Raw genomic sequence first — 27971 nt, 5'->3', positions numbered from 1 at the left:
TATTCTCCTCCTTATGTCCCTGCAAACTCCACCAATAATTCAGCATAATTTGCTTTTGTCTTAAATATAAAGGAATTTCCCCCATTTCCATCTGCACTGCTAAAGATGGAGATGTCTTCAAAGCTCCACAGCGTAATCTCAAAGGTTAATTCTGAATTACTTCTAATTTACTAATTACTGTTTTTACAGCCTGCCTATAAACTACACATCCGTAATCCAACACTGATCTGATCAAGGCAACATACATTTTTTTAAATTAATTTTATTTGCGCCGCAATTTAATCCTCATAATACAGACAAAAATTCGCACACATTTTGTAAAGGAAACACATCTAGGGACGCACTAACAAGAAGGTGTTGCTGAGAGACGGCAGCAGCTTCTACATTGAAAAGGTCTGAATGCATGATTGGATACAGCTGTGCAGCTCTGCGTGTGCAGAAACAGTCCTGACATCTGAATTAGGCCATATTGTGGAGGATCATGGATGATTTGGCATTGGAACGTTACTTTGATGATTCTATCGCAAATGTGAGTATATAGCACTGTGCTGGAAAAGTGGATTTAAGCACTTCTATGCTGGTCCTGGTCCTAAACTGGGAGGGAAACTTTAGTGTTTTCACAAGCCAATCTTAAACTTAAAACCATATTTTACTCCATAAGCATTTTCCAGATTAAAATGCAAAAATAAATAAATAAACCAGCTTAAGATTTAACTACATTGATTTATTGAATGACTCATTTAGTGTTGTACTTTAAAAGATCGAACAGAATTTCATTTTAAAGAAAATAACTACATTTTGTATTTAAAGTAACTTGTAGTATAAAAGAGCTTGTGATAATGATGGTCAAATGAAGCCTCATGAAGCTTCCCGGTCCATTGCTTTACCCAAAGGTTCATCACTCGATGCTTCATTCATTTCTCACTAGTGACATCTGCTGTTCAAACTGTGACAGCCTTGTTACTCAGACAGACATATTTAAAAACAATTAGTTAATGCAATATTGTCACAAAGGTTTTTGTCAAACTCACGTTTAGTAACAGGAGAGTTAATTAAATCCTATTTAACTAATGTTTTTAGTTATTAAAATTATTTGTAGTCAATCCTGGTATATGTTTACTGTCAGTGGCTGTTTTATTTTGTCACTGACTGATTTGACAATAGACATTTGTTTTAATGTATTCAGAGTGCAGCTTGTTGGGGCAGACAGTTTTCTTTGAGTTTTGATTTGCCTCCTGAAAAACTAAAATTCTCAAAATTTCTCTTTTTCTTGGATTTCTATTGGCTCTCTGATCTGATCCCTCATATTTTTACTCACCAGGCCAGAATTTTACTTTTCCAACAGCTTTAAGTCTGTTTCTGCTGTTTAAGACTGATATATTTTTGCAAAACAAAGAAATAGTGGAAATTTCAAGAAGGTGAGAATTTTTTGAGGTGAAGGGTTTAATTATTGTTATTTAAGAATGTTGTGAGTGAATCATCTCAAGTATTCCCTGATCTCAGATATTTTTCTTCTTGCTGGCTCTAAGTTTATTTGTGTAGCACATTTCAGCAACAGTGCAGTTTCAAAGTGCTTTACATAATAAAAAACACACAAATATAAAGTCACAAAATATGCCATAATCAACCATTGAGAAAACCAATAACAAACATTACATTTTGATGAATGCCATCATCAAAATCATTAATACTCCTCTGATGCGATCAAGCAGCGGCTCATCACGCTTTTATTTTGAAAACCGACACGCAAAATGAAGCAGTCACGTGACCCAGGCAATGTGAGGCATCGTTTGTTGCCAGTCACGTGGTTTTCAACAAAACGACACAAGCCTCGAAACGGGGCTTCAGATAGCCCATCACTAGCTTGTGACATTATGCAGTCTTACAAGTTTTACAGGGCCCTACGATTCACTTATACAAATATAACAACCTTGACATTGAATGATTGATTAATTTCAGCAATGTATTTCAAAATGTGAAACATACAGTCAAGACAATTATTGACATATTGACCATTTAATTTTAATTTCTTGTATTTACAATAAAAGAACATTGTCTGAGCCATACTTTTTCTTCCTACTCAACACATTTATATGCTTATATTACAGTACTTTGTGTTTAGATAGCTTCTTGATATTTCTTACCTTCTTTGTGGAGGATGTGTAACATAGTTCAAATCAGCAGTCCTCAACATAATTTTGTAGGTGGGAGCATAATAATTTATAATTATTTGTTTGTCTTGTATAATGTTTATAGTATGTTGTCTTTTAACCTGAATTTTGTGTTTTCTCAGTTTTAGCCCTAACCACTGAAATAGACAAATGACATAACATATAGTGCTTTGTGGAATGAGTTTAACATATGGAATAGAAATGCTGAAATACCTTTTCAGTGATATTCAAATTAATAGAGATGCACTTGGCTACAAATTTCTGACATTCTGGGTTCAGATAGATATTTTGCTCAGATATCTAAAAGTTTGGTTTACATCAATGATAATGTTTCATTTAGTGAGTATAATATTGGTTACTAACTTAATCGTAGAACAACTTAGCTGGAGTCTAAAATAAATTTCTTGGAGATATTCATAAACAGTAGACTGATAAATATTTCTATTGTAGTGAGCAGATTAATAAAATGATGTTTAAACTTTAGATTGGAAATTGTAGTTGAAAACCCAGGTCAGCTGACAGCTTTGTTTGGGTAAGGCCCTTGCTCACAGCATTCAGTAACTATTAGAAATTAACTATGGGACTTCCAGACACAAACGGACAACGCTGTCCGTTTGTGTCTGTTCATCAGGACATTATGATTGATAAGCAACAGAGGACAGCTCTTGTGTTTGATGGGAGGTAAAAGGAACTGTAGTGCCTGTGGCCATTTGGAATACTTGGGTCAGTGGAGCCACAATTTGGAGAAGTGGCTCCAAATTGTGGCTCTGGAGAGACATCTGACATCTACATCCAGAAGAATGCAGCACTCTCTCTCTTTTTTCCCTGTAATTAAGGGCAGTTTGACACAAAGATAATTGAAATGGTTTATCTAACTTATTTTATCATCACCAATAGGCTTATTTTGAAAACAGTATTCTTAGCTATAATTTGATAGTGTTAGGTCTCAATTCTGGTACCCTCTGCTCCCCGGCTGGCAGCCCCACAGTAACCCTTCTTCACTTTGTTTTCCTGCAGGACCCAAGCTACATGGTTGAGGAGGAGCTTGATCTTCAAAGCTCTCTCAAACAGTCACATGCATCAAGCACCAACTCACAGAATTCATTCAACCTATTGGGTGAGACTGAAACAAGTGGCAGGTTGGGTAATGATCTAGACCTCAGCTTCCTACCTGATGACCTCAGCAATCAAAGCTCTAGTATCACAGGTACTAAAGGGCTTTGTTATTATCCAATTAGCTGCTGCTCTTTTTTGTTCATAAGGGCATGTTAATTCAGGAATAACTGCTGCTTGTACAGTAAATTTTACAACACATCTGCATCATAGACAAAGATGAATGAATATTAGCTCCAAAGAACTGTAGCCCTTACTCCTGATGAGTAAGGGCTACAGTTCACCTCCTATAGCATTTTTTCATGTGGCCTACAAGAATATAAATGAACAAGACAAAATAAATGCAATGCAGATATTAATAGCTAATAAATAATAATAAAAAAACCAACTTAAGGATACTTGTAGGTGATAATTTAATAAATAAAGAATAGATCTTTAGGCTATTCAGCATAACCCTAACAATAATATTGAGAAAATGTCTGAATAAATGTAAAAGAAAACTGCCAAAGCATGCCTGGCTGTTGATTTACATACACTCAATCCATTCATAGCTAAAATGCTTATTTTATGTACAAAGCTTATGCTGACATGAGGGCTTGTTTGTCACCAAAGTAAAGCAGCCTGAATCAACTCTTCGTTCAAAGCGTCTGAACCTCTTGACCCTAGTGAGCTGGTCCCAAGCAGGTCAACTAGCGGTCTTTTTAAGCTGGTGTCGAGGTGAATACGTCGGCCTCCAGCCGCCAAACATCAAACCCCACTTCAGCTGGTGGCCTGGTCAGACTGAGAATCTGCAGCAACCAGAATTGCACTTGGACTTGGGCTGAATTTTTTTTTAGAAATTTGGGAAAATGGACTTCTGGGATTTTGTTTACTTTCTTGGTCAAAGCAACCAATGAAAACCTCTGATACTTTTGTTGAGCACAGCAACCAGCATTTAATGCCATGAAAAACTCTTTAAGGGCACAATATCAATAATCAAATTTCCACAGCTTCCAGTAAGATTTTAATTACTTTAATTTGCAGAGCTTAGAAGCTACAGCCCAAAGGACAAAATTCAGCAGAACAGAAAAAGCACATAAGTTACAAAAATTACTGAATTATCTTACCCTAAAACTGTGGCTGAGTGAACTTTTTGAATATAATAAATTTGCAAGGAGACAGAGAGAGTGAGGCTCAAACCACATGGAAAGCCTTTTCCTTGGGTTGATCCATTTGTTAGGGATATTTGGGGTTATTTACACATAGTTAAATCCTGACATTGTGAAGCTGAGCTGTGAGACAGAAGAATGAAGAACAGCAGCTCCAGCTCTGATCCTGACTGACCCTTCCTCACAAAAAGGGTACAGCAGATTGTGGGACACAACCAGTGATTGTTTTTGTTTTTTCTGCAAAATTGAATGCATTTACTTGGTGCACTGGCTCACTTTACCCCACAGCCAAATCTTTAGAAAAAATGACATGCAATATAAGCACATCTGTATGTTACTTGGTTGAATCTGCTGGCAAATTTTCAGTGTGTTTGGTATACATATTTTAGCTTTCAGGTAGCAGTTATTAAAGCTGGAAGGTAATGTGTATATATATATATATATATATATATATATATATATATATATATATATATTAAAATAAACATACTTATCACAGTACCACAGGCAACAAATAACAGTAAAATAAAGAGATGTGCTGAATTTATGGTCTCATAATAATTGTATACAATTGCCTAAATAAAGGGGGTGGGTTGTCATACCTACTGATTCAACTTACCCCATCTCTCCTATAACATTTTCCACTTTGTCTATTCAGATATTGGATATACTACTTTGTTCATCACACAAAATGCAACCAAAAATGTCTGAAAACAATTGGATAATAAAAAACTCAAATTACTTTCAAACCATAAAAATATTTGTTGACTCAAATCATAACATAGAAGCAGGGCAAAAAAGTACCTAACTGTGATTTTAAATCCATGTCTTCAATCACTTAAGCAAAGTTTGATCTGTAGTAAATGCATCTCAATTAACTCACATTTTTTCTGAAAAATGTTGGCAATGACCTGAAAATAACTGAAAATATACAGTCAGAAATTTTACATTTCAAACTTACTGACATAACTCCAACATTCTAATACACATGGCACACTTTATAAAAATAAGTAAACTTCACAGTTTTTTTTTTCTCTTTCTAAGGTCTTTTATTTTTCTTTTAGCCCTAGCTACAGCAGCCACAAATCAAAATGCTGAGCTTGATGTTTTGGAGGACAGTGGCATAAATCTGGATGATGATTTGCACAATATTGCTGCAGTGAAACGTCAAGTTCCAGTCAATTTGGGATCGGAGAGCAATGCTTCCCCGTTCTGTCCTATGACTCCAATGACCCCGATGACTCCAATGACCCCTGTGACAGAGAAATCGGGAATCATTCCACAGCTACAGTAAGTTTACAAATGCCACTGAAATATCTTTTATGTACTTTGTTAGGGTTTGCACAGTTGGGGATCATATTTTTAGTTTGCTGACCAGGCTGGATATTACATTTGTAGTGCAGAGACAAATGTAGATTAGGGGGTGAAAATAAGTTTGTTGGAAAAATCAGCTGGTGCACATATGAGGATCAGAACAAGAAATGTTTTTTAATATAATCTAATATTATGTACATAAATATTATAGAGTATAACACAGGCTTTTGGAATTAAAGCGGAGCCAATTGCCTCACATCACAAGATGTCCGTAGGTGTGTTATAGCTAAAAATTGGTATCTTTCACAATGGGTTTTTGGTTTATATCATAAATTAAAATAATCTCTGAGTAGAGGACTTTTCACTTTATTTTCTTATTCTTGCTCTTAAGAAAAAAGGAGCAGAATAATGTAAAATGGACTTTTCTGAGCTTTACATAATGTGTTAATGTTATGTTCCTATCAAAAACATATCTGGAGTATTGCTTTGGTTCTTTCATGTGTATTTGAGAAATCCTTTAATCTCCCGTGGCAACCTTTACGTTGCAGAAACCTTAACAAGAGGGATCTGAAAATGATTCCACAGCTGATCCCCCTGAATCATAGTCGCTCATTTTGTTTGATATTAAGTATTATAATCACATATAGGATATCATCTTTAAAGAGTAAATCTTTGTTTACATTTTTTTAGATGTACAAAAGAAAAAAGCAATGGATTAAAAGATTGGTTGAGTATCCCATTACAAATAAATTGTCACTTTTGGATGTATAAAGAGTTTAAGCAGTAATTATTTAACTGAATACTTTTCCATATGCAAGGCACTGTTATCTTTGTTTCTTTACCCAGAAACATTGTCTCCACTGTAAACCTTGGTTGTCCGTTGGATCTAAAATTTATTGCACTCCAAGCCAGAAATGCAGAATACAATCCAAAGGTACACAGTTGTGATACTCCACCGTTTACTTTCTCATTTTCAGTCTTCATGTATTTAACTTATTAATTTTCATCCATTTTTACCAGCGCTTTGCAGCTGTAATCATGAGGATCCGTGAGCCTCGAACAACAGCACTGATCTTCAGCTCAGGGAAGATGGTCTGTACAGGAGCCAAAAGGTCAGTCTCTTCTACTCATCTGGATTAGGCTGTTGAATTTTTATTTTAGAACTGGATTTAAAAGTATTTTACCTTTTTATGATCCTTTTGAAGAGAATTTCAGAAAATGTTTTATTCTTTTTTTTTTTTAGAATTTGACCAATTGAAAAGCTGTAAATGTTCCAGGAGATTCTATGAGATGCTGGAGGAGTTACCCAATATTTCTCAGTATTTTCTATGAGTGGTGGGGCTTCAGTGATCAATCAATCAATCAATCAATCAAATTTTAGTTGTACAGCACATTTCAGCAGCAAGGCATTTCAAAGTGCTTAACATCAAATCAGACACAAAAACACAATGCAACATAGAATCAATCTCTGAATGTTCAGGTCAGAGTCCATCACTACTCCCAGGTTTCGGGCTGATCGCTGGTTTTTAGTTGTAATAACTGAAGCTGTGCACTGACTCTAGATCTATAACTCTAGATCTATAACTCTAGATCTATAACTCTAGATCGTTCCTCTTTAGGTCCAAAAATAATAACTTCAGTTTTGTTTTTGTTCAGCTGGAGGAAGTTTTGGCACATCCACACATTTATCTGTTCTAAACATCTGTTCAGTGATTGGATGGGATCAAAGGTCACCTGGTGACATCGTAATGTAGAGCTGTGTGTCATCTGCATAGTTATGGTAGCTAATATTATTTCCTGTTATAACCTGAGCCAGAGGGAGCATATAGATATTGAATAAGAGGGTCCTAGGATTGAACCTTGGGGTACCCCACATGTGACCTTTGACCTCTTTGATGAGAAGTTTCCAATTGAAACAAAGAAATCCCTGTTCTTTATGTAAGATTCAAACCAGTTAATCTCTGGACCGGAGAGTCCGACCCAACTCTCCAGTCCATTCAGTAATATGTCATGGTCAACACTGAGGTCCAACAGAACCAGAACTGTGGTTCTCCCACAGTCCGTATTTATATGGATGTCATTGAACACTTTGACTAGGCCACTCTCTGTGCTGTGGTGAGATTGGAAACCAGACTGGAAGGAGTCAAAGCAGTTGGTTATCGTTAGGAAGCTATTTAACTGTTTACACAATTTTTTCAATAACTTTGCTGATGAATGGGAGGTCAGAGGTCAGAGGTCGGCCTGTAATTCTGCAGTAGTGATTTGTCTAGATTGTTCTGTTTTATCAGTGGTTTGATTACTGCTGTTTTCAAAGCCTGGGGGAAAACGCCTGATGAGAGCCATGAATTACTATTTGGATCAGATCAGTAGCAACAACAGGCAGAACTTTCTTAAAGAAATGTGAGGGTAGGACATCCAGACAGCAGGAACTGGAGCTGAGTTGACTTATAATTTCCTCTAGGGTTTTATAATTAAGTAGTTGAAATTGGGTCATTTTTCCTGTATTTGTTTTGTTTGGGTTCAGTGTTGGTTCTGACTTTATAGTGGATGTGCAGATTAATCCTCTGATATTTTTTAATTTTCTCTGAAAAGAAACTGGAAAACTGGTTGCAGGCAGCATTAGACTGAAATTCAGGTGGTAACGTGATAGGAGGGTTTGTGAGTCTGTCAACTGTTGCTAATGAAGCTGGAGCATTGTTAATGTTTTTGTTTATGACATCTGCAAAGAAAGCCTGTCTTGCATGTTTGAGTGTTAAATGATAGTAACGTAGTTTTTCTTTATAGATGTCATAATGAACGTGAAGTTGAGTTTTACGCCATTTTCGTTCTGCCTTACGGCACTGATGTCATCAAAATACCACACCAACATTTGTATGTAATTATGCATTTGTGATTTAGAACCAACCTTATGCAAATGTCAAGGAATTGGAATTTGCCATTCTGCTGTGCTTCAACCACCAGGCATCATATTAAAAATTTTAAGTCAACCATATATTATACAAAACAAAGGCAATAGCCACAAAAAGGGGATCCAATCAACAGGGAACTTAATTTGGGGTTATTTACACCTACATCTTTAGGTTTCAAGTGGTTAATGGGATTGTTTTGCCATGGCAGGACAGCAATGGATGGCTTGTGAAAGAATAGTCTTTTTGCCCTCCAGCGTTGTGCACATGCTCCAAATGTCCAGATATAAACATTAATCTGCAGGGGAGCCATAAAGCAGTTTGGCTCCGCCCACTATTGATTACATAAAAATCTGGAAATTCCATTTGGGGGACAATTTTTGGTGAAGTTTTAGTTTTTGAATAAGCTAAGACCTCCAAATAGTTCCATGTAATGCTGCAACTTCTGAAAAAGGTTGCAGCCGTGTTTAGCCTGTGTTTAGCCTGTGTTTAGCCTGTGTTTAACCTGTGTTTAACCTGTGTTTAACCTGTGTTTAACCTGTGTTTAGCCTGTGTTTAGCCTGTGTTTAGCCTGTGTTTAACCTGTGTTTAACCTGTGTTTAACCTGTGTTTAACCTGTGTTTAACCTGTGTTTAGCCTGTGTTTAGCTTGTGTTTAGCCTGTGTTTAGCTTGTGTTTAGCCTTGGTCTCTTTTGTGTGTTTGAGCGGCTGCAGTGAGGAGCAGTCCCGTCTGGCAGCGAGGAAATATGCCCGGGTAGTCCAGAAACTTGGCTTCCCTGCCCGGTTTCTCGACTTTAAGATTCAGAACATGGTGGCCAGCTGTGACGTCTGCTTCCCCATCAGACTGGAAGGACTGGTTCTCACCCACCAACAATTCAGCAGGTACATTTATGAGGTTCCTGTTGTAAACCATCACCAGACTTTTACAGGTTCACTCAAAGATAATTGGATCTTTTGAAAATATAAACATTTAATCAACAACAGAGACCCTGTAAGAGTCCAGCTAAAATCGCACTGTCAATCAGTTGAGCAGACTGATTGCTATTAAAGAACGGCAGATGTGTTACAACTGTTGAAGTAGAAGAGTGAACAGCAGAAAGCTGGTGTCAAGTTTATTATTATAAACTTGTCTCCCCATGGAGAGACGAACAATATGTCCTGTTTGGTACAAAGAGTGAAACTTTCTGATACAATTGATGTGGAGGATCAAATCTTTCCAAGGCAGTTAGTTTCCCTAAAATTTTGTCCAGGAACACTTCCATGGATCAGTTACATGAAAACATTGAGAGTAACGTCTTTCAACAACTGATGGACAATCAGGTGATCATCCAAGCAAGAGGAAGTAGCTGTGTTAGAAGGAATACATGATTCAGTGTTTCAATGAGAAGTGAAACACAAAAAAACTACAGTTGGCTTTAATAAGCACTAACAGAATAAATAAAGGCTTACCATTGTTTATATCCAGCATGTTTGAGAGAATCCCCACTGATAAGAAAAGACTGAATATGAACTCTGTACATTCTTAAAACAAACATGTCTAAAGTTGCACATGCTGTTGTTTATTCATAGAGTTGTTACTGTAGACAGAGAGTGGGAGGGTCATTTGCTTGAAGAACGTTTCAGGAACAAGAAGTGTAGAAATGTCTTTAGATGTTCAAATATCCTATTTTAAAGAACATTCAGCCAAAGTTGTGTGGAGCTTAACATGTAAATTCTTTTTAGACCAATATGTTTTTGCTGATGCGGATCTAATACATTTATGTTCAAGCTGTCCTATTACTGCCTAGAAATCTTTGCGTGATATGAAATTGTTTAAGTTACATGTATTTAGGAGTATGGCATCAGTAAATCTGATTCTTCATCCAATTTTTGAAGGCAGAACAAGCAAACGGGACCAAGACTAAATGCACATCTGTTAACACTTGCTAACTAGCATCAAGCCACTTTTGATATCTGAAAAAAACCTAAAAGTTTCATACAGAAAGTAAAACAGGTATATACAGACCCTTTCCAAAAAATTAGAATACCATGGTAAAGTTGTTTAATTCCCAGAATTCCATTCACAAGTTAAACTTTCATACGTTATAGATTCAGGGCCCACAGCCAAACATGTTGATTAGTTCAACATGTTGGCCTAAATATGTAATGTCCCTATTACCTAATAAATGCTGTTTGTGAAACACCAGAACTCATAATTACTTAAAAATATTACTTTAACGTATTTGTCACCCATGGAGGTTGCCATCTTTTCACCGATGGATTGATGACGCGTTTTGGTCCATTTTGTACTGGAGTCTACAAAGTAAACACAGGAAGGCTAACTTTTCCCAAGTAGTTATTTATCATATTGTGTTTGACTGTTGTAATTTTAGATAATGCCACACTGAGTAACTTTTTGCTGTAAGAAAAAAATATCAACATTTAGGCCAATATGAATAATTTCCCACATGAAAGAAAGGAGAGAGCAATGCGAGAGCCAGAGTGGAAAACGAAGGACCTAATCTGGATCCTGGACATTTCTCCATAACACTTTGAGCCATTTATGCCAGCAGAACTAGGGAAGCCTTATCCCAGGGGTCACCAACACGGTGCCCGGGGGCACCTGGTCGCCTGAGGGGACCTTGTCAGTCGCCTGCGGAGCAAGTTCTAAAAATAGCCATTGTCATTAGAGAGCACTGCCAAAGTAATGATTTAATTTAATGTTTTTACACTGAATAAATAACATGTTTATATTTAGATTTTTTTTAAAGTTAATTATAAAAAACATTTAAAATAAATTGCTTTATGCATAAAACTCTTTTCCATAGTTAAAGTTCAGAACTGCGCAGACGCCTGCAGGATTTTATCGGAGGGCAGCAGCGCCTGCAGCTGTACGGCTGCTCCCACTCTGCCTACCTTAAGATTTTCCCTGAAGTAAAAAAGAAAAGTACAATTTCTGAAATTTTTATTATCGAACCCTCTTTACAATTAACAAAATTGTGGAGAAAAAAAAAGATCTTATGTGTCAAAACATCTTGTACGTAGCGCACGTCTGAGTCTGTGGGGGTCAAAGGGCACCCCAAACCTTAAATCTTATTGGTCAGTTTGCGTTTGTTTATTTGGCGGTTTGGCGCTTTTTCTGTAAGCTAAAAATGAATGAGCAGAGTTTGAACCTCTCGTAGTTCTAAGAGTGGTTTGGATCCCGGTGGAGCTTTTTACCGTGTTGGTTCTGGCGGGTCGCCTGTTTATGAGCTTTTTTGATGTTTCTTGAACTGGAGAGCTGATGGGTCACCAGTTAACTGACATCTGCTGCTCGCTAAAACTGGATTAAACAATTTAATCTAGTCGAAACGTTCCCCAATTAATCAAACATTGTTGCTTCACCTTCTCCTCCTTTGAATATCCAGCACCACCTGAACCTGGGAATCAACATCCTCCTCTGTCTGTGGATCTCACAGCTTCGCTTCCATGTCTTTATTATTTAGCATCGTATATTTATTGTGGCCTGTCCATATGCAGGGGAAGGCATGAATAGAACACCTCTTTATTATTATTATTCTTAACTTCTTCTTCCGTGGCTGTTAATGCGGCTCGTACCGCTTCTTAGGACTACAAATACGCATCACTTTAGTTCTAACTACATTCACTACATTCATGCTGAAAAGATCCGTGATTCATTTCATGCTAAAACGATCCGTGATTCATTTCATGCTGAAACGATCCGTGATTCATTTCATGCTGAAACGATCCGTGATTCATTTCATGCTGAAATGAATTTTAATTTGGGTTCGATCCCCAGGCCAGGGATCAAACCCAAAATAAAAGCCTCAACATCCCCATCAGACTAGTGCACCGCCGCAGCCTGTGCAATATTAGCCTGCATTATCTTCTTCTCTCAGGTTAGGGAACTTAGCATTAGCCTTTTACCTTAAATAAGCTATTAGCTATTTTTCTTACTTATTAGCCATGCTTAGTGTACTGAATGAAGTAGGTCAATTACAGACAACATGCTAGTGATGCCTCACCTACTACTGACAGCATTTAGGATTACATTAGCTTTTTGTCTAATTTTAGCTTGGTGCAAATCCATGTTAGTCGCCAGTCTGTCGCAGGGCAGCAAAGAGACATACAGGACACACAACCATTCACACACACACTTACACGAAGGGAGAATTTAGAGAGACCAATTAACCTGGCAGTCATGTTTTTGGACTGTGGGAGGAACCCGGAGAGAACCCACCATGCACAGGGAGAACATGCAAACTCCATGCAGAAAGACCCCGGGCCGGGAATCGAACCCAGGACCTTCTTGCAAGGCAACAGCTCTACAAACTGCGCCTGTAGATGTGATTGTATACACACCTTGATCACCTTAAAATAATCAAACTGTTTGGAGTTAATCTGTTGATCCAACCATGTTTTCTTTTTTAGTGAGAATGAAATAGCCCCATAGATCCATGTCATGCTCCGATGACGCGTCATTCGATGCTCCGATGACGCATCGACGCGTCATTCGATGCTCCGATGACGCATCGACGCGTCATTCGATGCTCCGATGACGCATCGACGCGTCATTCGATGCTCCGATGACGCAGTTTTTGTTTACATCTTCTTTAAAAAGAAGATGTAAACGTCTTTAAAAAAGAGAAATCTTTACTCTTATTTTTCAACTCCTTGATCTCGATTTCTTGTATTTTTATTCTTGCTACATATGCACTTACTTCTGCCTCTAGTGCTTTTATCTGTTTTCTGAGAGCTTTGATGGTGGTCTGACTCTCATGCACTTTAAACATTGTATCTTCCGGCAGATAGTCTAACTTAGATTGGAGAAGTTTCACCATATTCTGCAGTCTCTCCTCCTCGAGCTTGAGATCCTTAATTTCTGTCTCTTTCTCTTCCAGTTTTGTGGACAATCTGCGTTTCTCAGAGCGATACATTTTGAGTTTTTCCGTTTTCTTGTCGGTGTCTGCGAGAAGTATAATATCTCCATTCTCTTCATTTAGCCCCAAGCTTTGCACCTTAGAATAAGTTGCTTCAACCAATTGAAATTCCTGCTCATTCTCCTGGAGTCGCAGAACTTCCTTAGTCAGTTCTGCAATCTTGAATTCCTGTTCGCGAATTATATCAGCCTGTATTCCGATTTTTCTGTTGTTACAGAGAAGTACTTCTGCGGCTCTTCTGTTTGTTGTCAGAGCTTCTTCTCTCTGCGTTTTCAGTTTCTTATAATCCTCTCGTGTACGCAGGAGGTTCTTTTCAAATCTCATCTGATTTTCCTTGCTGCTCTCAATTGTTTCAGCCAGCTTTGCCTTAATCTGGTCCACTTGCTTCTTAAGAAAGTGATTTTCTTCCTTGGACTTTTCCAGGAGCTTCTGGGTTTCAACAACCTCTTTGTCAAGATTCGCTGTAGAAAGTTCCAGTTTTTGATTTTTTTCTCTGCAGGGTTGCTCTTTCTGTATGAGCTTGTTCAGATTTCTCCTGGAGGACATGGCACTGCAGATCTTGTTGTGACATCTTTCTCTCCAAATCATGCAAAGACTTGTATAGTGACGTGACTTCCTTTCGTAGGCTCAAATTTTCTTCGTCTTTGTGTTTCATCCGCTTTATTGAAGTTTCTTCATTCTGGCGAGTTCTTTTCGCCTCCAGCTCTATCTCTTGTGTAATTTTGCGTTGTCTCTGAATCTCTTCTTTTAGAGCATCGATTTTCTTTTGTTTTGCATCCAATGAAACTTTAAGACTGCCAATTGTGTTCTCTTTAGTTTTCACGAGCTCCACCTGCTTTTTAAGCTCAACTTTAAGATCCTCTGTTTCCTTTCTAAATGAGTTTGCTTTTACCTGAGACGCGTCTAGCTTTATTTTCAATCTTTGGTTGTCATCTTTAAGCTCTTTCACCTGTTTTTCTGCGTCCAGCGCTCGATCTTTGTACACCTTCAGTCCTGCCACTTTCTCAGCCAGTTCACGCCTCCGTAAAGTTTCAGACATGAGAGAATATGTCTTCTCTGAAATAGTTCGCTCCTTGAATTTTACCTGACGTTCTAGTTCCTCAATTCTTGTTGTGCTTTCTTGAAGTTTCGTTGTAATCCTTCTGTATTTGTTGGAAAGTTTAAAATGTTTAACCTCCAGTATTTTATTTTCCTTCTGCTGACACACATTCTCCAGCTGAATCCGTAAATCTTTTTCAATACTCAGAAGCCTCTCCCTGCATATTGAAAATGCTCTTTGATTTTTCTCTGGCACTATGGATGGCCGTGTTTCGTCTCTGGCTTTTTCAGATTCATTTTCCTGGAGGTTCTCCTGGGATTCGGGATCATTGTCAGGTAATTGAACCGACTTGGCCTTGGTTTTTGATTCCTGCGTTGAACGCTTCATTTTCTTAGCAATCGCTATGAGTCTCTTAACACCTCCAATCAGAGAAAGTGGTCTTACCTTGGAACACTTGGAACACAATGACCCTGACAGGGACTCTGACAGAGTCTAAGTCTTTGACTATGACATCACTATGTCATAAATGATGTCATGATCTTTGAGCTAATGACACTTCTGTTCCTGCAGAAGTATTTTTCTATCATGAGATCCTTCAGATGTATGTAACATCATTGAGTGATAAAACTCTGATATGATGCCTTTCTTCAAACTGTCCTTTGTTAACATTTTTTCTAAAGTTGACTTGGCAGGTTTTGTCAACTCATTATTATTTTGATTCGTTCTTATGACGTTTCTGAGTTGGAGATATTAAAAGAAATGTTTCCCATCTAGGTGAAATTTATGTTGCAGATCCTGAAAACTCATTAGTATATCTGAGTCTGGTTCAAAAAAATTCTGAATCATTTGGACTCCTTTGTCTTTCCATGCTTTAAATGTTGATTCAGCTTTTCCAGGTACATAAAATTGGTTACCTCACACTGGACTGAACAGAGACAGAATTTGGTTCATTTAAAAATGTTTTACATCTCTCCATACTTTTATCATATTCTTCAGAAATGTATTTTTAATGTGTTTCAGAAGGTTTAATATTGAACTTGAATATAAATATGAAGGGAGAGTCAATTTTAAATCCTGAGTCTCCATGTCAGTCCAATGAGGAGAATGATTACTGTAATAAAACATCAAAAACCTCAACTGCACAGCGTAATAATACAAGTGAAAGTTTGGGCACTTCAAGCCTCCACGGTCATAAGGGAGGTACAGTAAAGACAAACGGAGTCTGGACTTCCTGTTGTTCCATAAGAAACATAACATCTTTATTTGTGAAAAGAATTCAGGAGGAGGCAGAGGAGTAACATTCTGAAATATTTATAGTAACTTTGGCAATATGTTCATTTTTATTATATTTATTCTTCCAATCTCAGATATTGGTAGTGGCATCCATCTTTCAAATGAATTATCTACTTCATTCAAAATGAGTTTGTAATTGGTCGCAGCTTCCTGTTCAAGATCTGAAGAGATGTGTACTCCTAAATATTTAAATTCAGTAACTATCTTAAACTGGAATACATCTGAAGATGGGCTAATTCTTTCATTTGCATTCATTAATAGAAGACTTGTTTTTATTTTGTATCCAGATATCTCACTAAATAATTTAATTATTTCCACAATAATTTGTACTGATCGACTTCATTTTGATATGAATAAGATCACATCATCTGCGAACAAGGAAATCCTGTGTTGTGTAGGTCCAACAGTGATTCCAGTGAGATGAGGGTGTGAGCATTTTGCAATAGCAAAAGGCTCTATTGCCAGAGTGAACAGTAAAGAAGACAATGGGCATCCCTGTCTGCAGCCTCTATTGATCTTTATTGACTTAGATATGTTTCTGTTATTATTTCAGCAGAGGGATTATTGTATAATATTTTGACCCATTTTACAAAATTGTTTCCACAATTTAATTTTTCCATAACTTGAAAAAAGATATTCTCGATTTATCGATCGATCTTCCTTCCCTCTTCTATGGTCATGAGCTTTGGGTCATGACCGAAAGACCGAGATTGCGGATACAAGCGGCCAAAATGAGTTTTCTCAGAACAGAAGGGGTGGCACTACAACTGTGCCTCTGGGGATTTTATTGCAACAGAACTTTTTTGTCTCACTGAATAAATGTTCTTTTTCTCATTAATTGTTGTATTTTCCTAAAATATTTTTCTATGAGTTGCTCATTAGCAAACCTGAAATGTGGTGTTGATTAATTCCTACTCATTGGTCTTACTAATAAACTGTGTGAATGATGTCTTCCCAGTTATGAGCCTGAGTTATTCCCAGGACTCATCTACCGGATGGTGAAGCCTCGTATCGTCCTGCTCATCTTCGTATCTGGGAAGGTGGTTCTGACTGGTAATTAAATCTGAATACATTGCTACAGTATTTTTGTTAATGTTCATGTGATATTTGGTGAGCTCCAAATGCTATTGGCTGAATTTTTGTCAGTTGAGGTTCTGCAGTAACTTCTATTCACAGCTGCTCACTTCCAGTCCAGATCCCATCAGTAGCATTGTGAACCACTTGGTAGTAACATTAGGTTAAGGTGAAGCACAGAGTGAACAGGTGGTACAGGTGCGTTGCAGTTTCTTTATATGAGGATATCTGATTCTGACCAACAGCAGTGGGACTGACTCAGGCTGCCTGTAGTGAACTGGACATTTAATCCAGCACTGGGCAGCCAGTCAGAAGTTTTCTCTGCAGCCAAACCATGTCTGTGTTTGGGGGTGAGGAAGACTTTTTCCTGCTGTTGAGCATCACACCTATGGTTCTCTTCACATAGAAGTAAGTGTGTTGGAAAAAAAGATATATTGTAATTTTGAGTGTCATAAACTTAAATATGAGAGTGAAAATAAAACCAGTCATGTGGAACATTTTATTCAATATTTTACACCTATTTAAATATCACTACAATTAGTCAGTCTTGTAAAGTTTCAACCTTGACTGGGCAACCTACGCCCTTTTCCACCGGCTCTCCTTCAGAGTGACATCGTTTCCACCGGCCTGACTCGGCTCTGTAGAAACATGATGCCTCCAGTGGGGGGTATTACGCCCTGCGCCTCCAGGCACCAGGTGCTGTGCTTCGTTACTATGTGACCTAATACAAGTTGATATTTTGAGACAAAAGAAGAAGAGAGAGCAGAGCTTTTGTTTAATAGCCTGATTGTGATTTTTCTGAGATTTAAAGAAAATGTGCGTTGGGAGGAATGCTGCATTGTGGTGAGAACATCTTCACCTTGTAACGGGAGGTGCAGGTGAGCTAACAATTTTTGTATTAAACTACTATAGAATTGTAATACAGTGTCGAATGTACTTGCGCTAATTTTAGCCAAGGTGTTGCAAATAACTTAATATAACTTTGGAACCAATGTCATTATGTATAACGTTTACGTCTGGTGCAGTTGCTTGGCGTCATCTTTTAAGGCCACAGATCAAAACAAATTTTATTCCGGCATTTTTATTGTGTTACCGACTGCAGTGAAGTTATTTTCATGTTGGATATTGGATATCTGCGCTCCGCGGAGTAAGGGGCGTTTAGGTTGATCCAATTTATGAAGCTAATTCCGGCCAGCTGTTCTCTAGCGCAGGGGTCACCAACACGGTGCCCGGGGGGACCTGGTCGCCTGAGGGGACCTTGTCAGTCGCCTGTGAAGCAAGTTCTAAAAATAGCCATTGTCATTAGAGAGCACTGCCAAAGTATTGATTTAATTTGTTTTTACATTGAATAAATAACATTTGTTTATAACAATAGTATATATATATATATATATATATATATATATATATATATATATATATATATATATATATATATATATATGATTACATGCTGCCTGATCATATTAATGTCACGGACTACTCATAATAGTTATCAGTAATAATTTACCATGGCAGATATGGTTAATTGGGTTAGGGTCAGAGTTTTAAGTTTGATTCCCTTTTGGAGCTTTTCAGTCTGATTCTAAATTGACCACAAGTGACTGAGAGTCTGGATTGTTGCAGCTGCAGCTGAACATCTGGAGGCACTGAGATTTTCCTTTAAATAAAGAAAAGTTATTATATTTTTTATTATCCAACCCTCTTTATTATTAGCAAAATTGTAGAGAAGAAAAAGATTTTGTGCCAAAACATCTTGTATGTAGCACATCAGTGTGAGACTCTGGGGGTCAAAGTGCAGCCAAAGCCTAAATCTTATTGGTCAGTTTATTTCTGTAAGCTTAAAATGATGAGTGGAGTTTGAACCTCTCGTTGTTCTAAGATCCCACCTGAGCTTTTTACAGTGTGTGGTTCTGGCTGGTCGCCGGTTTATTAGTTGTTTTTTTTTTTGTGGTTTCGCAAACTTAAAAGCTGACGGTCACCTGTTGGCTGACATCAGCAGATGTTGGAAAAAAAAAATGTCCGACAGATCGGAAGGTACAAAACTATCACTGCACCTGACCTGCAATAGAACATCTCTCCATCATGTGCGCGTCTCACAAAAGCCACACAAACCTAAACCACTAAAGCAGCGCACCCTTTCTTTTTTTTTTTTTTTTACACAAAAATGATGCAAAATAATAAAGACATGGAAGCGAAGCCGTGAGATCCACAGACAAAGGAGGATGTTGATTCCCAGGTTCAGGTTGTGCTGGATATTCAAAGGAGGAGAAGGTGAAGCAAAGCAACAATGTTTGATTAATTGGGGAACGTTTCGACTAGATTAAATTGTTTATTCCAGTTTTAGTGCGAGGAAGAGCAGCAGATGTCAGTTAACTGGTGACCCATCAGCTCTCCAGTTCAAGAAACGTCAAAAAAGCTCATAAACAGGCGACCCGCCAGAACCAACACGGTAAAAAGCTCCACCGGGATCCAAACCACTCTTAGAACTACGAGAGGTTCAAACTCTGCTCATTCATTTTTAGCTTACAGAAAAAACGCCAAACCGCCAAATAAACAAAAGCAAACTTTTGTTTTTGTTAGGGTTACCTCAAAGCAAATAAGATTTGAGCTCTGGCAGCCCTTTGACCCCCACAGACTCAGACGTGCGCTACGTACAAGATTTTCTCCACAATTTTAATTGTAAAGAGGGTTCGTTAATAAAAATTTCAGAAATTGTACTTTTCCTTTTTTACTTCAAGGAAAATCTTAAGGTAGGCAGAGTGGGAGCAGCCGTACAGCTGCAGGCGCTGCTGCCCTCCGATAAAATCCTGCAGGCGTCTGCGCAGTTCTGAACTTTAACTATGGAAAAGAGTTTTATGCATAAAGCAATTTATTTTAAACGTTTTTTATAATTAACTTTAAAAAAAATCTAAATGTAAACATATGTTATTTATTCAGTGTAAAAACATTAAATTAAATCATTACTTTGGCAGTGCTCTCTAATGACAATGGCTATTTTTAGAACAAGGTCCCCTCAGGCGACCAGGTGCCCCCGGGCACCGTGTTGGTGACCCCCGCTCTATATTGTCAGAATTGCATGTTGGCGCTGTACATTTATAATGCATTCCAATGTGTTTTCAGATTATGGTAATCTGCCGTCGCAGGCAATCAGTGTCTCATCAGTGTCCGTCTTCCTGACTGCCAGTCAGTGTTCACCTTCAGAATGTCCAGAGACCTTCACCTTTCAGGAGCAGGAATCACATGAGCTCAATGTGCAGATGAAACATTTCTAATTTAAAAAATGTGGCTGATGTTCTTACAGAGTTGAAGTGTATTAACAATCTGTTCTTTTTAACTTCTTGATACGTTTAATTATGATTCAGCTGATGTTCAAGTTATACAAAGAACAAATAAAGCTGTGTTCCTTCTAATCTGACTGGTTCTAGTTTTAATCAAACCTTCCATGTTTTCACATTTTGGTCACTAAGAATCGATCGGGGGCTTAAAAGTATAAACTTAATCTTGTTTACCACTAATTAAGGTTACAGGTTTTGGACACATTTTCTCACTTTCTTACATTGAAGATTCTCCAGGAAGACAGCTGAACATTGAGCGAATAGAATGATGTCGCATAAAGTACAAATGAAAAAACATGACTTGTTAACATGGTTCTTGTTAATAGCAACCCTGATTTTTTATTTTTGTAAGTAAAAATAAAATATATGTTTATATATATATATATATATATATATATATATATATATATATATATAAATAATTGTTTAGGTCGGGGGTGGCCAACCAGACAAAGACCAAGAGCCACATTTTTTACCAAGTTACTGCAAAGAGCCGCATCATATGCATGGGCACACATGAACATTAAAATCATTTGAGTAAACCTTTCGCTCTCAAAATGGCAGGGAAAAAAAGTCCCATTAAATAACACATGTAACGCACATAATTAAAGGAAAAATGTATTGTAAATTGTTCTATTATTGTTTGTTTATTTGGTTAAACAGAGTTTGTTTGCATGAGAAAGTACAAAGTGTTCATTGTTCAAAATGTCTGGCCTGTGGTCTTTGTAGTGTTAAAATAGTGTGTGAAATTGACAATAAATAAATATGAGTATGAGGAAGGGATGGGGAAGCGAAACTTGGATATTATAGCAACCCTACAGTATGTGCTAAATGTTACTGGATGTTACACTGTTTAGAGATTAAAATTAGAGTGTATGATTTCCCATTGTCCGCGAATGCATCAGGATGGATGAGAGAGTGAGGGGTGAGGGGAGGTTTGTGTGAGAGCAGATGGCGAACAACTGGAAAGAGTAAGGCTGCAAGAGAAACAAAGACTGTTTTTTGTTTGTGTTGTTTTTGCGTGGTTACGGCCAACAGTAATGGCGTGCCGCTGTTGTCAATAATTGACAGTTCATTTGACTACTTTTCGTCATTATTGTACGTCTGGCAGAATGCGACTATATGAACGTAAGAGCCGCATGAAACCGGTCAAAGAGCCGCATGCGGCTTACGAGCCACGGGTTGGCCATCCCTGGTTTTGGTAATTATATGACCTAAACAAAACCTCAAAGTGGTTCCAGGTTGTCTCGATGGCCAACCTGTTTAAACTGTGACAAATCTTAAGTACTTTCGGTCATTCCTGGACAGTCAGCTCAACTTTGCTGAAAACACTTGCTATATTTTTAAGAACTGTTCTTTGAGATTCTATCTTTCAAGAAGACCCAGTGATCTTGGGGTTACCTAACTAGAGCTTGTGTACAAGACAATGTTGAGTGTTTTAACTTTTCATCTCCTCGGCTGGTTTGGTTACATGAGCTGCAGAATAACAAAACATAACAACTAGGCCTGTTGCGATAAACAATAAATCAATTAATCGTACACTAAATTAAAACTATCAACGTCATTTTAATTATCGACTTTATTGTCTCTTTCGGCCTTTTTCTCTTTCTGTTGATGACACTGAATGAAAAAAGGCTGACCGACCCTTCCTCATTTCCTCAGTGTAATGTCCAGTTCACACTACACCATCTTAGAATTGTCGGCCGATTGTCGGTCCATGTTCAAAACCTGAGAGATCACAAATTACCCGACAGAAATCCTAGGTGTAATAGTTCAATTGGGTTCCATTGTGCCATGTGGTGTCCAACAATGGACACAAAATAATGGCTACAAGTCCAGTTAACGAATTGTAAAACCAGGCATTAATCAATGCTTTACCACAATCTACCTGCAGTGCATGTGGCTCTAGTGTCAGTCCTGACTGAATGAAAATCATTATGACCTATTTATGTCACATTAATGAAGAACAGCTGAAAAGTTACCGGGTTCATCAACTGCGTCGTTCCTACTGTTATTTCTGTATTAACCCCCTGCACCACCACAGCACGCCCCATATCTTCTCCAATGTCCGCTGGACTTCGGTGTGCGCTAGGGGTTGAACCAATTAGTCGACTAGTCGACTCTAGAACGTCTTGCGAGTTTTTACATTTCATGTCGACTAGTCGCAGACATGTGATTGCCGGTGGTGACAGCCTGTGCTAATCTGACAGCACAGTATACGTCACAAGAGACAAGAAAAATAAGTTAATACATTAGTTTAAATGATATGTAGATGGATGCATATTTGTGGTTTTACAGTGTTTTTAAAAGGAGATGGAGTTGCAGCTGCAGTCGACTACAAAACACGAGCCATCTAAAACTCATGTTATGACTCGCGAGTGTCTTTGTCACGACGATCTAACTAATACATTATGATGTTATGTTGCTGATTAAATAAAGATCTGTGGTAATGCCATCTAAAAGATGTGCGTTTCCTTTTGAATGTTGGTTTCCCAGCAACTTATTATTTATCATAAACTATCCCGATGTTTTGTTGTTTCACTTGTTGCTGTTCTGTGTAAATGCCGTATTTTTCCGTGAAAACGGGTAATAGGCTAAAGACTGCACGTTACTCCAAAGCTTTGCGTCTTGCGTTGCTATGATGTCACAACGACTAGTCAACTCAACATCGACTCGACTTTTATCATGTTGACGTTGACTAGAAAATATCTTAAATCGTTCAATCTGCTGAGTCAGCAGAGCTTCCTGCCGCGCATCGGGCGGAGGAGAAGCAGGTGGTTTCGTTCAATTCAGCTGTAACCAAACGGGATCCGTTCATAACAAGTTTGGCTTGTGATGTTCCAAAAGCACCATGTAGTCAGTGTGATAATTTGACTCCTATAGTAACTATCCAGAGATCATCAGCATCAGCCGGTGTTTAGAAAAAAAAAGTCAGACCCGACTTTGTGCAACAAACTTTTCCCCGCTGCTCACGAAGAATGATCTGTTTATTGCTCTTTTAATTCTCCATAATAGACTTAGTAAAAGCAGGAGAAGGGGAGTGTGTGTGTGTGTGTGTGTGGGGGGGGGGACGTGAAAATAGCTAATAAAGCCTTCAAGTAGTTGTGAAGGGTTTTTGCGCTTACGTCACTATGACGTCACCGCGACTAGTCGACATCGACTCGACTATTATCATGATGTAGTCGACCTTAAAAAATATGTAGTCGTTCAACCCCTAGTGTGCGCCTTGTCAGCTGTTTGAGATTCCCCTCTGTAATTTCCCCTCAAAGCACGGAGGAGTTTGATCAGAGCGGCCACAACGATCTACCGTAACACACCACACACGACAGGATGATCGGTTATGAAATCACAAGCGACAATCTTAGAATGATCAACGTTCTAAGATTGTTGTAAGGGGAAAATGTAGGAGTGAACTAACATGTAGTGTGAACTATTGCATCAGGTAGTCGATGTTCCATCTTCTCTATTTAAATCTAATGATTACTGAAGGGCAATATGGTTTACAGACTTTATAATCTTTTGGTTGAATCCAGTATTTATTTACACTTTGGTGTTTTTATTCAAGTACATTTTTGTTAATGGAGACTGAGAATCCATTTTATTTTTGGTTGTTTTGTTTATTTTATCAGTTCCAGTGTTAAATGTTCTTTTGAAAATAAAGTGTATCTATCTTTGGCAGGAAATCACATGAATTATTACATAATTTCTATTAAATCAGACTAAAAAGGTCTTCAAACAATATTATTGTTTATCGCAATAATTTTTGAGACAATTAATCGCTCAACAAAATTTGTTATTGCGACAGGCCTAATAACTATTTCGACTGCTGAAAGAACATGGACGACTGCAAGGAATATTTTAGCAGATGGCATCCATCTTTCTATTCATTAGTTTGACCCTCTGAGCTGCTGAAGGCGTTCTAGCAACTGAGAACATCTATTAGAAATCATTTATTGAGAGTGCAATAATTATTTCTAACCAAACATGATGATAAAGGTAAGCTAATTTTATTTATTAGCACATTTTCAGCAACAAGGCAATACAAAATGCTTTTTATGAATTAAAGGAAATACAAACAAAATAACAAATGAAAGAAAGAGCAAAAGAAGAAAACAAATCTAATGTTGATTTAAAGTATGTAAATGAGGTGCTCCTGTTCAGGTTTGCTAGATAAGTATTAGTAAGAATCCCCTGTTCTGATTCTTTTTCTGGGTTGGAAGAATAGGAGTCTAAAAAGTAGTTGCTAAGATAGTTTTTCTGGGTTCTAAATTTGTTCTAGTCCCTGTTCTGGGTTGCTAAATAAGTGTAAATATAATTATCCTCTGGACTTCTGGGTTGCTAGATAAATATAAGCAAGTGTTCTGTGGACTTTCTAAGTATGCTCTAAAAACTAAATGTTCCTTTTCTGGAAGAATTTTTTTCTGGATTCTAAATCTGTTCTAGTTCCTTTTCTGGGTTGCAGTAAAAGTAGTCTCTCTGCATAATAATCTAAAACTTAATCTAAAAAGTACAATATTGGTCTAAATAGTGAGTACCGGTACTTACATTTTCTATTTAAAAAAAAAAATAAGCTAAAGGATGACTAATTCCTTTTCTGGGTTAAATGTGAGTACTCCTCAGTTTCTAAATAATTAAAGACAAATTAAATATAAAGAGGAAAGGAAACGTTAGGGCACATAACATTCAGACAAAACAAAGATGTGACTGAAGGCAGTGATGTCACAGGGCCATGAAACCACGTTGCTCATTCTCCCAGCACAAGTCTGATAAGATGTTGTTATGAAGGCATGATGTCCTTGGGAGCACTCAGCTCTACAGTTGCATGGATAACAGGAGGGGGTGAGGTGGGAAGGAGCATTATGCTTACATATCTTCAAGGAGATTTGAAATATGCAGCCCTTCCAGGCAACATGGAAAAAGCCAATAGAATAGATTATTCTTTATTGCCATTGCACTGTCACAAGTACAAGCAACAAAATATAGTTTGCATCTATCCAGAAGTGATCTACAGCAGTGGTCCCCAACCACCGGGCCGCGGACCTGTACCAGTCCGTGGACCAATTGGTACCGGGCCACGCAAGAAATAATTAAATACGTCCGTTCTATGTATTGAGTCTGGAGGAGATTTTATTTTGAAAATCCCAAACCGGATGCAGTCGGTTACGTTTTGCGCGCCAACATGCACCAGAATGAGTAAGAAACAACTGCATCGATCCTCCTCTCGCCCCCTCGTAAGAAACATCGTCTCGATCCTGACGCGCACCCGATCCCCGATCTGCAGAAAATTCACAAATGGTTGACCAGTCCGCTTTACTAAAAAGGTTGGGGACCACTGCTCTACAGGATATAAATATTTATTTACAGGTGTACAAGATTAAATATAAATATAAATATGGGAGCTAAATGCACAGATTATACAGATTATACAGAATATACAAGAATGTTAGGAAATGGATTATATATGTATTAGTGGGTTTATAATACAAGATAAATAATGGCAGATAAAATTTACAGATTGTATATGTGTGTGAGGAAAACGGTGTGTGTGAGAGGATAGTCCATGTGTTATTGTTGTATGAGAGGATAGGGGAGTACAGTCCTTATAGTTTATGTTTTATGTCAGGAGGTGTTCAAAAGCAAGACAGCTGTGGGAAAGAAGCTGTTCTGGTACCTGGTGGTTCTGGTCTGTAGGCTTCTGTAGCGCCTCCCAGAGGGCAGGAGGGAAAACAGTGTGTGTGTTGGGTGAGTGAAGTCCTTTGTGATTTTCCCGGCCCTTTTCAAACACGCTTCCTGTAGATGTCCTTGATGGCAGGTAGCGGTGACCTGGTGATATACTGGGCAGTTTGGTTTTCATGTTCTTTTCTTTTATTTAGTGTTATTTTATGTTATTGAGGATAAATGTTATTCAGCTTTGTCGTGGCTGCCACAGTTTCACAGCAGGTAAAATGTAAATTTACACAAACTTTTACGCAGCGTTAATTTTTATACACGCCAACTTGTGCTCAAAATATGGCGCCACATTTTTTTCAAGATGTGCAAATTATTCAAGATTGACTTCAGGTATGGTGAGACTTTATTAAAATACAGCTCACATGATCAAAGAAAATGGGGGAGAATGAAGGTGCTGGAAGTTGATTGGTGCATGAACCAAAATATATTTTCAAACTTGATTTCAGATGGAATATGATGAACATCAACTAGTTCAACAACTAAGTATTATGAAGCTTAGTTCATAATACTTATTTTACAGTATTATATAGATCACAAATCATAGATTTTGTGATCTATGAACAAAATAATATTTTTTTCTTGACCTACCAACAATTCTTGTACGTCAAGCATTGACATACAAATTTTTTAAAAGCTGATCTGACTTTGTTACAAAATCTTATTTATATATTTTTATTTGTGATTTAAATTTCAGGAGCTAAAGAACGTGCAGAGATCTACGAAGCCTTTGAGAACATTTATCCCATCCTGAAGGGCTTTAGAAAGCAGTGACAGCATTTTTGTTCTTGTGTAATTAAAATGATATGTGTTTAATGATTTGTGGATATGTTAAATTCAGTGTCACACCATTGTTGATTTCCCTCAAACAAAATAAATATTTTTTTAAAATGTTGACCTATATAATTTTTTTTGGGGGGGGGGGGGCTGAAGGAGTCTGGACATCAGGCATTAGAAACATTTGTGTTTGATTTCAGTTTTCAATATATAACCTGTCAGTGTCCTTTGGCAAGACACCGAAGTCCAAGTTGACTATTTGTACAGTATTCTTACTGCTTCACCTTCCCCATATTTTATTTTACTCAAAATTATACACGCAAATACATCGTTATGACAATGTGGAAGTAAGTTGAGTGTTTTGCAACTTTATTAAAAATAGGAAACTCTCTTTATGCTAAAATCATTTTGTTGTGGAACTCTAAACTATGAATTGCCATGGTTTGAGATTTAGGAAAGTATAGGCTACCAATTACAATTTAAGGGATGGTGGAGAAATGCGTGGACAACGTCGAATTCCTGGGCATCCACATCACCTTGGACCTAACCTGGTCACCTCCTTTCTGATGGCGGCCCATCAAACATTTCTCTTCCTCAGGAAAGTGAAAAGGGCTTGACACCCTCCTCAGTAGCTCAAAACCTTCTATAGAGTTATGACCGAGAGCAACCTCTGCCTCAGTATGACTGTACAGACCAGGAAAAAAATAAAAAATTGGTCCGGATGGTGAAAACTGGCCAGTGGATTGCTAGGAGTCAGTTATCAAACCTGGACCCAATATACACGGGCAGACTGCAAAGGAAGGCCAGTTGTATTGCTGCTGATCCCTCTCACCGAGGTCACAAACTGTACCACTGTCCTCTCAGAAACAGTACAGCTGTATAAAGACCAGTACCACATGGCTAAGGCACATCTTTTTTCCCCAAGAGCTGTGGAATCCATCTGTCCACCTTCTATCCTCTCTGGCCCCTGCAGACACACTATCAACCCTTTTGCTGCACCCTAGGGATGCTTATCCAAATTTAAAAACTTGCATAGCTTTATGTGTCAATATTAAATTATTATCATTTTTGCTAGTATTACCTTGATCCATCTAATTGATCCTACATTATTCCAGCAAGATATCTACAAAGCATTTATGAACTTTGCATTTG

General features: G+C 37.8%; 1 protein-coding gene across 3 annotated transcripts; it reads left to right on the top strand.

Annotated features, from left to right (window-relative positions):
• The first annotated feature begins 385 nt into the window (after window positions 1-385).
• tbpl2 (TATA box binding protein like 2) lies at window positions 386-26937 on the top strand. Of its 3 annotated transcripts, none has more exons than XM_044142234.1 (8): window positions 386-529; window positions 3189-3378; window positions 5593-5722; window positions 6593-6680; window positions 6767-6858; window positions 9358-9534; window positions 16862-16956; window positions 26740-26937. In XM_044142234.1, exons 1-8 carry the CDS (start codon window positions 482-484, stop codon window positions 26814-26816), a joined length of 897 nt encoding a protein of 298 aa, XP_043998169.1. In that variant the 5' UTR covers window positions 386-481; the 3' UTR covers window positions 26817-26937. The 3 variants fall into 3 exon arrangements, with proteins under 3 accessions (XP_043998169.1, XP_043998166.1, XP_043998167.1); XM_044142231.1 differs by having other exon boundaries at window positions 390-529; window positions 5497-5722; XM_044142232.1 differs by having other exon boundaries at window positions 394-529; window positions 5497-5722; window positions 9367-9534.
• Window positions 26938-27971: the final 1034 nt, after the last annotated feature.

Source organism: Gambusia affinis, linkage group LG16, assembly GCF_019740435.1.
Source record: "Gambusia affinis linkage group LG16, SWU_Gaff_1.0, whole genome shotgun sequence".
Classification (NCBI taxonomy): Eukaryota; Metazoa; Chordata; class Actinopteri; order Cyprinodontiformes; family Poeciliidae; genus Gambusia; species Gambusia affinis.
The sequence above is the reverse complement of the archived record's forward strand: the minus strand, read 5'-3'. Positions and strand labels throughout refer to the sequence as shown.